We start from the raw sequence: 12,498 nt of genomic DNA on the forward strand, positions 1-12,498 counted from the left end.
GTAAAGCTCTCCATTTTTGCGCCTGGAGTGTGACAAAAACATCAGAAATCGACCAAGTCGTCCGATCGGTGCATCTCTTAAAAACTCAAGCGCTCAAGATTAAAATCCTGCTCCGCGATCTCAGTTGGTCTGTGTTTGAGGAAAACGATTTGTTTTGAACTCTAACCGGATATTTTGTGTTTCTTCGTAGGACATGTACTCGTTTCCTCGCACCATTCTACCTCACGGGGCGTCTTTCAACGGACACCCCGTCACTCTCCACATCACCTACGAGTCAACCAAAGACACCTTCACCCTAGAGGTATTCTCAGAGGAGGGAGAAACCTCCAACTTCTGCCATTTTGAAATTTGTCTCTTCTTCCACGACTGAGCGTGTGCCGTGTTTCCCCGCAGACTCACAGTAACGAGACGATAGGCAGCATCCGCTGGAAGATCTCCGAACACTTGAGCTGCCCGGTGGATAACGTCCAGATTTTTGCCAATGATAGCGTGGTAGGCGTTGCTCGTCGTGCTCGGCTGGTCTTCAGCGTGTTTTTGCGCGTTACGCGTTAGCTGACTTTCTTCTTCTCTCTGTCCGTCAGCTGACCATGAACCGAGACCAGAAGCTGCTCTCGCAGCTCGGCTTCAGCGACGAGCAGAGCCTGACGGTGAAGAGCTCCGGCACCGGGACTCCTTCGGGCAGCTCGGAGTCGTCGGCCTCGGCCTCCAGCAGTTCCAGCTCTGCCGTCTTCAACTCGGCCTACGCCTTGGAGCAGGTGAACATACGAACGCTCTCCCTACACACGAAAACACACACGCACACACACACACACACACACACACACACTGAGGAGAACATCAGCTCTGATGCGTCTTCTTTTATCATCAGGAGAAGTCCCTCCCTGGGGTGGTGATGGCTTTGGTGTGCAATGTGTTTGAGATGCTTTACCAGCTGGCTAACCTTGAAGAGCCAAGGTGAGATGATGATTATCACCAGAGTTATTGTCAGCAACAACAACAAAATAACCCACATCAGGTGTTTCCTTAATCTTTTATCTCATTGGAAACAATTTTTTTTTTTGCACAAATATGTAACAGTAGCTTAAAGTCACAATGTTTTCACCTTATAAATTTAGAACAAAGTAATAAGAAATTTACCCAGACTTTACATAGCAACACCATCCCATTAAAAATAGGAACAAGAGGTGGCAGCAAATTCTCTTTTAAGCATAATGCAACTAATAATGCACTATGTTTAGTAGGTGATATATTGATAATGGCATAACAATGCAAGTTATGGAAACAGAAAGTCAAGTCTCTTTCTGTTTTTTGCTTTTAGTTGTTATTTTTCTTTTCAACCCGTAGGATCATCCTCCGTGTGAGGAAGCTGCTGCTGCTAATTCCAACAGACCCCGAAGTGCAGGACGCACTCGACAACTTCGTTCCCAAAGAATCCAGCGTCTGGAGCCACCAGGTACCTGAAGGCGTCTGATCACATCCGATCGTCACACCCGTGAAGACCTCTGCTCTAGTTTTCATCTCGTCTGTTGCAGAAAACCCTGTTCACCCTCGGCCAGGGTTCGGGCTCTCGCTCTCCATCTGTAACACCCAAACAGCAGCATCAGCCCAGTGCCGCGTCCATCTTGGAGTCGCTTTTCCGATCCTCTGCGCCCGGCATGTCCACCTTCAGAGTGCTTTACAACCTGGAGGTACGCGGGCATCCGCTCCTCAAAGCGAGCCCCAGTTCAAACCTCGGGTCGCCTTCATCGTTTCGTCGTCTGTCTAGGTTTTGAGTTCGAAGCTGATGCCAACGTCGGACGACGAGATGGCCAAAACCAGCAGCAAGTCCTTCTGTGAAAACTTCCTCAAAGCGGGAGGCCTCAGGTGAAAAACTGCTTTTCACTCCGCGGCCGTCAGTCAGGCTGTGTTAGTAGCCGTGTTTTTGCCGCTTTCGGTCCTGATGTTTCCGTGTTTCGCTTGCAGTCTGGTGGTGAACGTCATGCAGAGGGACTCCATCCCATCTGAAGTGGACTACGAGACCCGACAAGGAGTCAACTCCATCTGCCTTCAGCTGGCCAGGTGAAGGGAACCTGTCAAAATATTTTTCACACAGGCCCAGCACATTAAAACCCGTTTTGTCAGGGTTTCAACCTTTTTCCATTTCATTTTTTCCCTGTCTTTGCTTTGTTTTTGTGTTGTTTTTTTAGCAAAGTTCTTGAAACTGACAGCGTAGACATTTTTGTCATATTCATTTTGTCTCACCACATAGTGCACAAACGTTAAATAGTGGGAAAATGAACATGTTTTTTTTTTTTATCAAATTTCAGCTCAGATTAAATTATGAGCTGTAAACAGTTTTTAAGTTTTACATTCCAGACTTCTTCAACAATGGCTGTCATCCCACTCCCCCATAAATCCAGCTAGTTGTCAACATATTTTCCCACCCAGACTGTAGATCTCTGCACCTCCTCCAGAGTTACCAACGCTAGTGTTCTCTATTTAATTTTATTTATTTATATTTATTTATTTATTTATTTTTTTTGCCCAGTCTGTGAATTCAGTTAAAAGGCTTTTCCTGGACAGTGCCGTATGTTTTCCTTTTTTTTTGGATTTATGCTTTAGTTCCTCTCTACAGCTTGATTCCTGTTGCAGTGGCGTTAAACAGACTGAAGGCTTTGGTTGTAACATTGTACTATGATTGTTCTGATGATTAATCATTCAATCAGATTTTTAAAAAATCAGCACATTCTGCAGATTTTCAATTTAACACGTAAGCCTCTTTTTTTTTTTTACGCAATATTAGAGATGCATGAAAAGATGCAAATAAGCAAATAATTAAATTATTTGAGGTTTTTTTTTCATCACCTAAAATGCATTGTATTTGTGAACGCTTGATCATCTGTAGCACAGAATGCATCTGCAGCTACAAAATATACTGCACTCACCTGTTTATTTTTTTTAGATTAATAATTGGACTGAAAAAAGGTTTTGTTTTGTTTTTGCTTGCTTTTACAGAATTTGAACTAGGTGACGCTAACATTCCTGACTGTGTTGTTCTTTAAGCAAATAGCTTTTTTTATTAAGAGTTTGTATATTCCAGTTAATGATTAATCGATTACTAAATTAGCTGGTGATTATTTCAGTAGTTGATTAATCACCATTAATTTGATTAATCGTTTCAGCGCTAATGGATCCTAAGCGTGTCTCCAACAACATTGCTGACATGCTGTAAACAAAAAGCTGCAGCCTTACCCATCTTAACTCAAAGCTTATGTAATTATGTGGTGTTGATACATGTGTCGCTTTATTTTGTAGCATCACTTTCTGGCTAAACCATCAGACTTTTATTGTTTTGCAGGTTCCTCCTGGTTGGTCAGAGTATGCCGATGGCCCTGGACGATGACGTCATCAGGGACGGCGACGCGCTGTCGTCCCGGCCGTTCCGTAACGCGGGCCGGACGGGTCGGCAGCTGTCACTCTGCGGCACTCCAGAGAAGTCCTCCTACCGGCAGATGTCTCTGTCCGAGCGCTCGTCCATACGGGTGGAGGAGATCATTCCTGCCGCTCGCGTTGCCATTCAGGTGCTGGACTGAAACCTTTTCCCCGAGGAAAAAAAAGCGTATTTTGTCGCACAGAATGCAGTTTTCTTTAAGTCCACTTTTTTTCCCCGATGCTTGTCCAGACCATGGAAGTCGGGGACTTCACCTCCACCGTAGCCTGTTTCATGCGTCTAACCTGGGCTGCCGCCGCGGGCCGACTGGACCTCGTTGGCAGCCAGCAGCCAATCAGAGAAACCCACAGCTCGCTGCTGCCGCAGGGAGTCCGCACCAGAGTCAGCAGCACTGGTGGGGAGGAAAATTATTAAAAAGAAATGTGTCTCAGTAAGTCTGATAAGCACGTTTTGTGATACTGTTGCTCATGCTTCTGCAGGGAGCAACTGCAGCTCCAGCAGTGAAGGCGAGGCCACCCCGACGGCGCTGCATGCTGGGATATGCGTCCGGCAGCAGAGCGTCTCCATCAAGGACGCCATCATCGCCCGCGAGGCTCTGTCGCTACTGGTTACCTGTCTGCAGCTACGCTGCCAGCAGATGTGTAAGAGGCTCCAGTGCATTATCTCAGTCCCTCCTTGAAGATGCAATCGCAGCCATTAATGCAAGTTCACTCTCACTGTTCGTAAATGCTGCAATTTTTCTGTTTCCTTCTTTCCTGAACAATGACTGCAAACTCTGCTGAATTCTGGCCAGTCCTCTTACCCTCCTTCTAGTTTTACTTCCTGTTTTACAACATTTTTTGGAAACCGATCCTGCAAGAAGGTTTGCAAAAAACACTTTGAGAAGTTCGCATCTTCCTGGAGGGGACTGAGTTGTGATGCTGCAGGCTTTGGCAGCTTAAAAAGAGACTTTACACGCTGTGCTGTTTCTCTCTCTACAGCTTCCTTTTACACCCTTCCCTCTGTCAGCGATTTCATTATCGATATCCTGCTGGGCTCTCCCAGTGCCGAGGTAAACCGCGCTCTGAAGAAACTTCAAAGAAAGAAAAAAAAAAAATTGTCTCTGCACCAAAAAGGAGATCATATAAAAGTTCTGCTTCCTCCTCCTTTCAGATCCGCCGTGTGGCCTGCGATCAGCTGTACACGCTGAGTCAGTCCGACACCTCGGCCTTCCCTGAAGTCCAGAAACCCAACCTGTTCCTGCTCTCAGTCATCCTGACCGCCCAGCTGCCGCTATGGAGCCCCACGTCCATCATGAGAGGCGTCAACCAGAGGTACCAGAGCAAGAAACGCAGACAGAACCTCAGAACACTGTGGACGTTTAATGCAGGGCTGCAACCAGTGATTATTTTAGTCATTAATTGATCTATTATTATTATTATTATTCTGACGAGTAAAAGGATGGTAATACATATTCTGCACATATTTTTACTTAATCCTTTTTTTTATGTAATATTAGAAATGCGTTAAAAGATGCAAATAAGTAATTCAATTCCTTTTTTAAATAAGAAAATTAACATTTTATTGCCTGAAATGTAAGGCCTGATCTTTTGTTGCAAAGGATGCAAATACATCAAAACAGTATAGAGGCGATCTGTTGATTATTTTTATGAATTAACCATTTAATAATTGGACAGCAAAAGGTGCCTAGTAGGAGATTTTATTTATTTGTTTATTTTACATTATTTAAACCGGGTGAAGCTAAAATTCCCACTTGAGTTTTACTTAAAACATATTTACAGACAAATGTTTTTTTTTTTTTTTTTTTTTATATCAAATTCAAAATGTTTATTTTGTTTTTGTACATTTTGTACAATTGCTGTTCTGAGCCTGCTGTTCTTTGAGCAACTGGCCTTTATTTGAGTATACTGTTAACAATTAATCAAATCCTAAATAAGTTGATGATTACTTCAGTAATTGATTAATCACGATTAATCCGATTAATTGTCTCACGTTGACTCGTTTTCCTCAGGTTACTCTCCCAGTGCACTGAGTATTTTGACCTGAGATGCCAGCTTCTGGATGACCTTACCTGTAAGTGACTTCCATCAGACTAAGAAGAAAAACAAAACAAAAAAGCATTTTTTTGTTTGTTTTGTTTATTTTTTTTTTTACCAGATGAAAGAATTTATGATCGAAACCTTCCCTACTTGCTTATCTCTCCCGATCTGCCTCAGCCTCAGAGATGGAGGTGTTGAAAGTGAGCGCGGCCAACATGCTGGAGGACGAGATTTCCTGGCTCGACAACTTTGAGCCCAGCTGGAGCTCGGAGATGGAGACCAGCGAGGCAGACAACATCCTGCTGGCAGGACACCTCCGACTCATCAAGACCTTGCTCTCTCTGTGCGGAAATGAGAAAGAACACCTCGGTTAGTGGACTCTGTGCCCCAGCGACGCTCGTCTGCAGTTCAGTGTTTCACATGACGTTTTGAAACTCTTCCTCTCCAGGTTTGTCTCTGATCCAGCAGCTGCTCGATGACTTCCTGTTTCGAGCGTCTCGTATCATCATCAACAGCTCCAACCCGACGCCCTCTCCAGCCCCGAGCCACGACTTCCACCCCAAGTATGAAAATTAGTTAGATTTCTTCCTTCTTCTTCTTCTTCTTCTTCTTTTTTTGTTGACTGACAAAAAACAAAGGAAAAATGAGGGTAAAAGAAACTTATTTGTTGTAGACTAACCCTTTCATTTCACATCGATATATTTGATTTGACTTTTCCAATAATTGGCTCTGATTGGTGATTGTCTGAACTTTTATTAGATAAAAATTAAGAACTGCCACCATCTCCATCCAGCCTGAAAGCAAATCTACCAATCGGACGTGTTCCAATAAAAATCTGACAGTACTACCTCAGCATATTACTTTGAGGTATAATTAGGGTCAACCTTGTAATTTATGTTATTTAATTTTTTTATGGGTGTTCAAACCCCTAACTCTGTCAGAACCCCTGCAGCAGCTGTTTGTCTCCATTAGCTTTCAGCAGTCCTCAGAAAAAACACCAGAAACTAAGATTAGCAGGTAAGAACTAACAAAGAAAAGAAGGAAATGTGCATCGAAAACCTGTTTGCTGGTATTACAGAAGTGATGCATTTGACTAAGTTGTCAATCTAAGCCTTTGGGTTGAAATTTCATTTATTTTTCATGAAATTACATGTTTCGCCACTAGTTGGCAGCAGAGCTCATGTTGGGCTCTGATCTGACAAACCACACACCCCCTAACAAATCACCATGTACTTCACACGTTTAATTTCAAAGTCTGTATTTTGCAGAATACAGACTGTTATTGTTGACTGTTATGACAAAAATGGCAAAAAAAAAAAAGGTGCAAACGTGCAGTAAATGGAGAAACGAGCTGCAAACACGTAAAGAACAAAAAACAAAAAAGGCAACAGAAAAGCAACGTAAACAAATGAAATGCTGCAGTAACGGAAGACAGGAGCAAAAATGATCACGCATACACTAAAGAAATGCTATTTGATTGCATTTTAGGGAATAACATTTTCATTTTCTCATTTAAAAATTGAATTGAATTATTTGCTCATTTGCATTTTTTTGCATTTCTAATCTGTAGAATGTGTCGCGTTTTTTTTTTTTAATCCAATTAATTGATAGAATTACTAATTTCTAAGATATGTGTTAGTTGCACGTAGCCTTCCTTAGAATCAGCAGTAAAACTAAAAGGTGTGTGTATGATCAGGTGCAGCACGGCCAGCAGCAGACTGGCAGCCTACGAGGTCCTGGTGATGCTGGCCGACAGCTCGCTCTCCAACCTGCGGCTCATCACCAAGGAGCTCCTGTCCATGCACCACCAGTCGGATCCGTCGCTCTGCAAGGAGTTTGACGTAAGATGGCCGCTCGAAAAACACTCGGGGGAACGGGGGGGAGGTTACTACTTGCTTACATTCACCTTGTAACTCGCGTCTCTCGCCAGTATTTGCCTCCCGTGGAGAGCCGGTCGGTCTCGGGTTTCGTCGGGCTGAAAAATGGCGGCGCCACGTGTTACATGAACGCCGTGTTCCAGCAGCTCTACATGCAGCCCGGCCTGCCCGAGGTACGCTGACCCTTCTTCCTCGGCCGTTCTAAATGTCATGCCAGCACAGCGAAGTTCGTTTCAAACCGCGACCCGTGTTTGCGTTGCATTGAAGGCCTTCCTGTCCATTGAGGACGACACAGACCAGCCTGAGGAAAGCGTCTTCTACCAGGTCCAGTCGCTGTTCGGCCACCTGATGGAGAGCAAGCTGCAGTACTACGTGCCAGAGAACTTCTGGAAGGTAACGGTTACGCCGGAGATCGGGTTTTCCTGCTCTCGGTCGACACACGCTGACGTCCAAACCCGTTGCAGATCTTCAAGATGTGGAACAAGGAGCTGTACGTCAGAGAGCAGCAGGACGCTTACGAGTTCTTCACCAGCCTGGTGGACCAGCTCGACGAACATCTCAAGGTACTCCACACGCAGCATCAGAACTCGACAGAAGAACCAGCAAAAAATAAATAAATCTACAACGTATTCACCTTTTGAACAACCTAACTCTCAAAAACGTCTTTCCTCCAGAAAATGGGCCGGGAGCAAATCTTCAAAAACACATTTCAGGGAATTTATTCCGACCAGAAGATTTGTAAAGATTGTCCGCACAGGTTGGAGGCGCAATCTCTGTCTTTACGAGATTTTCTTTTTGGTGCTTGAGATGTTTATTAATGTTTCCTTCCGCAGATACGAGCGTGAGGAAACGTTCATGGCCTTGAACCTCGGTGTGACTTCCTGTCAGAGTTTGGAGATCTCATTAGACCAGTTTGTCAGAGGAGAGGTGCTGGAGGGCAGCAACGCGTACTACTGTGAAAAGTGCAAGGAGAAGGTTGGTGTTTCGCCCTGGCCTCATTGACTCTGCAGTATTTCTAGATGCTGAAAGGTTTGTGTTCGTGTGTGTGTGCGTGTGTGTGTGTCTCTTGTCTGTGCAGAGAACCACAGTGAAGAGGACATGCATCAAATCTCTACCCAGCGTTCTCTGTATCCACCTCATGCGATTCGGCTTCGACTGGGAAAGCGGGCGATCCATAAAATACGACGAGCAGATCAGGGTAACAAGATTTTTTTATTATTTTTATTTTTTATTTTTTTACTTTAAAAAGGCGTCTTAGACTTTTTTTTTTTTTTTACTTCTTTTGATTTTACCACCGGGAATCTTCAACTTGAAATTTTTGCATCCTTAAATGTCTTAAATTCATGTATATTAAAAATGTTGAACACAGATCTTAAATTTTTGTCGTGGTAGGATTATGTAACCTTGTTTATTTTTCTGTCGGGCAAAAGTTTGAGTCACCCACAGATATTTTCATTGCATCCTGTGACTTAATGTTGTTGAGGCTACTGCTAATTAGCTGCTAATATCCCATGGTAGCTAGCTAACTTCTTTTTTGCATCCATCATGGATAAGTGCAGATTTATTGCCACCGGCTCTCTTCTGTTGCCAGCCCATGCAATGCTAAGTGCATTCTGTGCAAAAAGCTTTGCACTACGGGGGTTAAGCCTGTAGTGTGAGAAGAACTAACCTGCTGCCAGTAGTGACAAGCAGACCGCAGAAATATCACGGCTTTGTGCCTGTGGCGTGGCTACGGCTTCCCAGGAGACTGTCAGTGCTGCTGCTACTGGCACTGATCTAAAAGCAGCTTTTTGTGCGACACAAACTCTGAAGTCAGAGATCTGACACCTATTAAACACGATGGTCAAGCACCTATTGAAGAATTTTATTTCAACAAAGTTGTCACGATGGAGAGAAATACAGCTGGAGGAGAAGAAAAGGAGAAGGAAGAAGATTAAAAGCATGTCGTCACCTAAACTGTCTTAACTTTCACTCATGACGGTCTTTAAAAAGTCTTAAAGTTGAGTTGGTGGAAGCTGCAGAAGCCCTGCTGCTCTGTGACCTGGCTGTGTGTGCCTTCCAGTTCCCCTGGGTGCTGAACATGGAGCCCTACACCGTGTCCGGGATGGCCCGGCAGGACTGCAGCGGGGACGGGGCCGAGGGACGAGGCGACGGCTCCTCGGGAGGATCCCCCAGGAAGAAAGTTACAATTTCAGAGAACTACGAACTCGTGGGCGTTGTGGTCCACAGTGGCCAAGCGCACGCAGGACACTACTACTCCTTCATAAAAGACAGACGGTGAGGCTCTGGTGGTGGCAGAGTTTAAAAAGTCCCGCCTGAACGCACCGTCAGCGTTCGTGTGGGTTGTAAACCTCTCCAGATGTTTGGCTCTGGAAGACAACAACGCTGATTGGGGTAGTGGATGATAAAGAGGCCACAGATGGCTGAGGATTACATGCAGATCCTTTTAAACATGAGTTTGTCTTAACCGCAATGATTTTTTCCATAAAATGAAGAAAGAGTAAAATTAAAAATAAAATAAAAACATACATTACTAAAAAATATATATTTGGCAGGGAAACATGTGATTGTGTTACAGTTAAAACGGTGTCAATAGTATCTACGCGTATGGTAGCAGTATAAAAAATAATAAATATATACAGCTTTATGCATTAAGTAATGCAATTAAATTATAATCAAATGTAGTATTTTGATTAGAAATATTTTAGTGCAAAAAAAGACCTTGTGATTATTTGTACTTTTTTATTATTTTGCTTGCTTCTTGCAGCGGAAACGCTCGTGGGCGCTGGTATAAATTCAACGACAACGTAGTGGAGGAGTTTGACATGAACGACGAGACTCTGGAGTACGAGTGTTTTGGCGGAGAGTATCGCCCCAAGGTCTACGACCAGTGTAAGTTTCTGCTGATCCTTTTCATTCGTTTTTTGTTTTTCAGTAGAACGTCTTGTATGACGATGAATAATTTGAGGAAACCTGATTTTCAGCCAACCCCTACCCCGACGTGCGACGGAGGTACTGGAACGCCTACATGCTGTTTTACCAGAAGATCAGCGACCAGAACTCGCCTGCCCTGCCGAAGAAAAGCAGAGTCAGCATCATGAGGCAGGAGGCCGAGGATCTTTCCCTGTGAGTCGTCGCCGTGGTTCCGCCGGTCGCCGTCGTAGCATTAGCCAACTTTAGCCGCTCTGTGGCGCAGTGTTAGGGAGCTGTGAGGAAAGGATGACATGGTTGACTTTTACTTATTTTTCCTAATTTTATGACGTTACAACCACAAGATAAAAGGAAAAAAAAGCATCTCCACTTGATGCTGCCGTCACCATGTTTCATAATGAGAGATGATTATTGAGATTAATTTACACACAGATGGATGTGAAGGCAACTTGTTGCACCGTATTTTATTTACAGGTGTCAGAGTAATTCACACGAGAGTTTTCAGTTTAAAACCTGACAAAATGTGCAAAAGTAACGACTTTCGCAAGGAGATGTGACTTTGAAGTTAAAATTGTATTTCCATCGAGGGGCATCAGAAATTTTCTGCTCGTCTCCCAGACGTTAAGCTGCTTAAAACTGCAAAAAGTTTTGTTCATGTGCAGTAACTGTTACTGAAACATCCAATAAAGATTAGACAGAAGAGAGGGGAAACGATTAATCGGATTAATCACGATGATTTGCGATTAATCAATTTTTGAAATAATAATTAGTAATTGATTAATCGTAAACTATGATATTCAGACCTTAAAAAAAGACCATTTGTAATTAAGTAATTAAGCCAAAACTGAAAAAAAATAAATAAATAAAATAAAATTTAATTCAAGGTAAAAAAAAAAAAAACCTTCTTTGTCAATAAGTCAATTTTTTTTTTGCAGAACTCTTCAGACGGCAGCTTTAGTTTCAACAGCTTCAAATTCTGTAAGAAAAACAGATAAAACATGTTGCTGTTTAGTTTTTAATCAGTTAATCCAAATAATAATCAACAGATCAGCTCAATACTGTATTGATGCAGACGAGCAGAAAGCGTTTTTCTGCTCGTCTGCAAGTATTTTTAGTTACAATTAATCTAGAAAATAAAATATTTGTTTTCTTCTTCAAAAAAGGAATGGAATTATTTATTTGCATTTTAATGTATTTTTACTATTGTATAAAATTAGCTTATGTGGGAAAATGGAATAAAATGAAAATTGTGCCCGTTTCTTTTAAAAAAATCTGATTAATCATCAAGAGAGTTCGATTGCTAAAATAACCGCTAGCTGCGGCACGAGACACAAACGGCTTCTTTTTAATGCTGCATTGTTGCCAGGTCTGCCCCGTCCTCCCCCGACGTCTCACCCCAGTCCTCTCCTCGGCCCCCGAGGGCCAACAACGACCGCCTCACGCTCCTGACGCGCCTGGTCCGCAAGGGCGAGAAGAAGGGCCTCTTCGTGGAGAAGATGCCCGCCAGCATCTTTCAGGTGAAACGCCTCAGCCTGACGGGTCAGTCACGTCAGGACGTTTTAAGACGCTTACGCCAAGATTCACTCTTTGTGCGTTTTGCAGATGGTCAGAGACGAGAATCTGAGGTTCATGAGAAACAGGGACGTCTACAACAGCGACTACTTCAGCTTCATCCTCTCCCTGGCTTCGGTCAATGCAGTCAGTGTCTGATGAGGAAAACTCCACAGTTACAGATTGTGAATAAAACTTAGTATTATACAATAATCAAAACCCCCTTTTTCCACAGACAAAACTGAAGCACCAAGACTACCAGCCCATGGCCAAAGAAAGTCTCCAGCTGGCCGTCCACTTTCTCTTCCACACCTACTTGCACACCAAAAAGAAACTCAGGTAATCAACCATCGGCGCGTGCGGCGACGCGTTTCTGTCCAGGAGAGGAGTGAGCGTAAGAGAACTCGGCGTAATTCACATTCAGCGTGTCTCCTGCAGGGTGGACACGGAGGAGTGGATGGCGGCGGTGGAGGTGCTGCTGTCCAAGAGCAGCGAGGCGTGTCAGTGGATGGTGCAGTTCCTGGTCGGACCAGAGGGACGAGAAATCATCAGGTCGGTTACTGCCTGAAGATGATGATGAGTTGTTCAACAGACCTTTATCAGACTAGGTGGTGCTAGACCACTTGTCCTTTTTTTTATTGTTGTCATTTTAATAATTAAAATAATTTTG

General features: G+C 43.6%; 1 protein-coding gene across 6 annotated transcripts in view; it reads left to right on the forward strand.

The window, feature by feature from the left end:
* usp24 (ubiquitin specific peptidase 24) overlaps window positions 1–12,498 on the forward strand; it is a 46,357-nt gene that overhangs the window by 16,342 nt on the left and 17,517 nt on the right. For all 6 annotated transcript variants that reach the window (XM_007550602.2, XM_007550603.2, XM_007550608.2 and 3 more), the window contains 30 exons: window positions 191–301; window positions 394–492; window positions 582–755; window positions 869–954; window positions 1,345–1,453; window positions 1,533–1,688; window positions 1,766–1,863; window positions 1,963–2,058; window positions 3,338–3,560; window positions 3,662–3,824; window positions 3,910–4,071; window positions 4,411–4,481; window positions 4,583–4,743; window positions 5,442–5,503; window positions 5,647–5,838; window positions 5,918–6,032; window positions 7,166–7,310; window positions 7,400–7,519; window positions 7,614–7,739; window positions 7,811–7,909; window positions 8,021–8,103; window positions 8,180–8,321; window positions 8,425–8,544; window positions 9,409–9,623; window positions 10,114–10,238; window positions 10,331–10,472; window positions 11,644–11,794; window positions 11,880–11,975; window positions 12,064–12,167; window positions 12,267–12,380. In XM_007550602.2, the coding sequence (XP_007550664.1) occupies window positions 191–301; window positions 394–492; window positions 582–755; window positions 869–954; window positions 1,345–1,453; window positions 1,533–1,688; window positions 1,766–1,863; window positions 1,963–2,058; window positions 3,338–3,560; window positions 3,662–3,824; window positions 3,910–4,071; window positions 4,411–4,481; window positions 4,583–4,743; window positions 5,442–5,503; window positions 5,647–5,838; window positions 5,918–6,032; window positions 7,166–7,310; window positions 7,400–7,519; window positions 7,614–7,739; window positions 7,811–7,909; window positions 8,021–8,103; window positions 8,180–8,321; window positions 8,425–8,544; window positions 9,409–9,623; window positions 10,114–10,238; window positions 10,331–10,472; window positions 11,644–11,794; window positions 11,880–11,975; window positions 12,064–12,167; window positions 12,267–12,380 (3,860 nt within the window). The remainder of the gene's footprint in view (window positions 1–190; window positions 302–393; window positions 493–581; window positions 756–868; window positions 955–1,344; window positions 1,454–1,532; window positions 1,689–1,765; window positions 1,864–1,962; window positions 2,059–3,337; window positions 3,561–3,661; window positions 3,825–3,909; window positions 4,072–4,410; window positions 4,482–4,582; window positions 4,744–5,441; window positions 5,504–5,646; window positions 5,839–5,917; window positions 6,033–7,165; window positions 7,311–7,399; window positions 7,520–7,613; window positions 7,740–7,810; window positions 7,910–8,020; window positions 8,104–8,179; window positions 8,322–8,424; window positions 8,545–9,408; window positions 9,624–10,113; window positions 10,239–10,330; window positions 10,473–11,643; window positions 11,795–11,879; window positions 11,976–12,063; window positions 12,168–12,266; window positions 12,381–12,498) is intronic.

Source organism: Poecilia formosa, unplaced genomic scaffold (assembly GCF_000485575.1).
Source record: "Poecilia formosa unplaced genomic scaffold, Poecilia_formosa-5.1.2 Scaffold37, whole genome shotgun sequence".
Lineage (NCBI taxonomy): Eukaryota > Metazoa > Chordata > Actinopteri > Cyprinodontiformes > Poeciliidae > Poecilia > Poecilia formosa.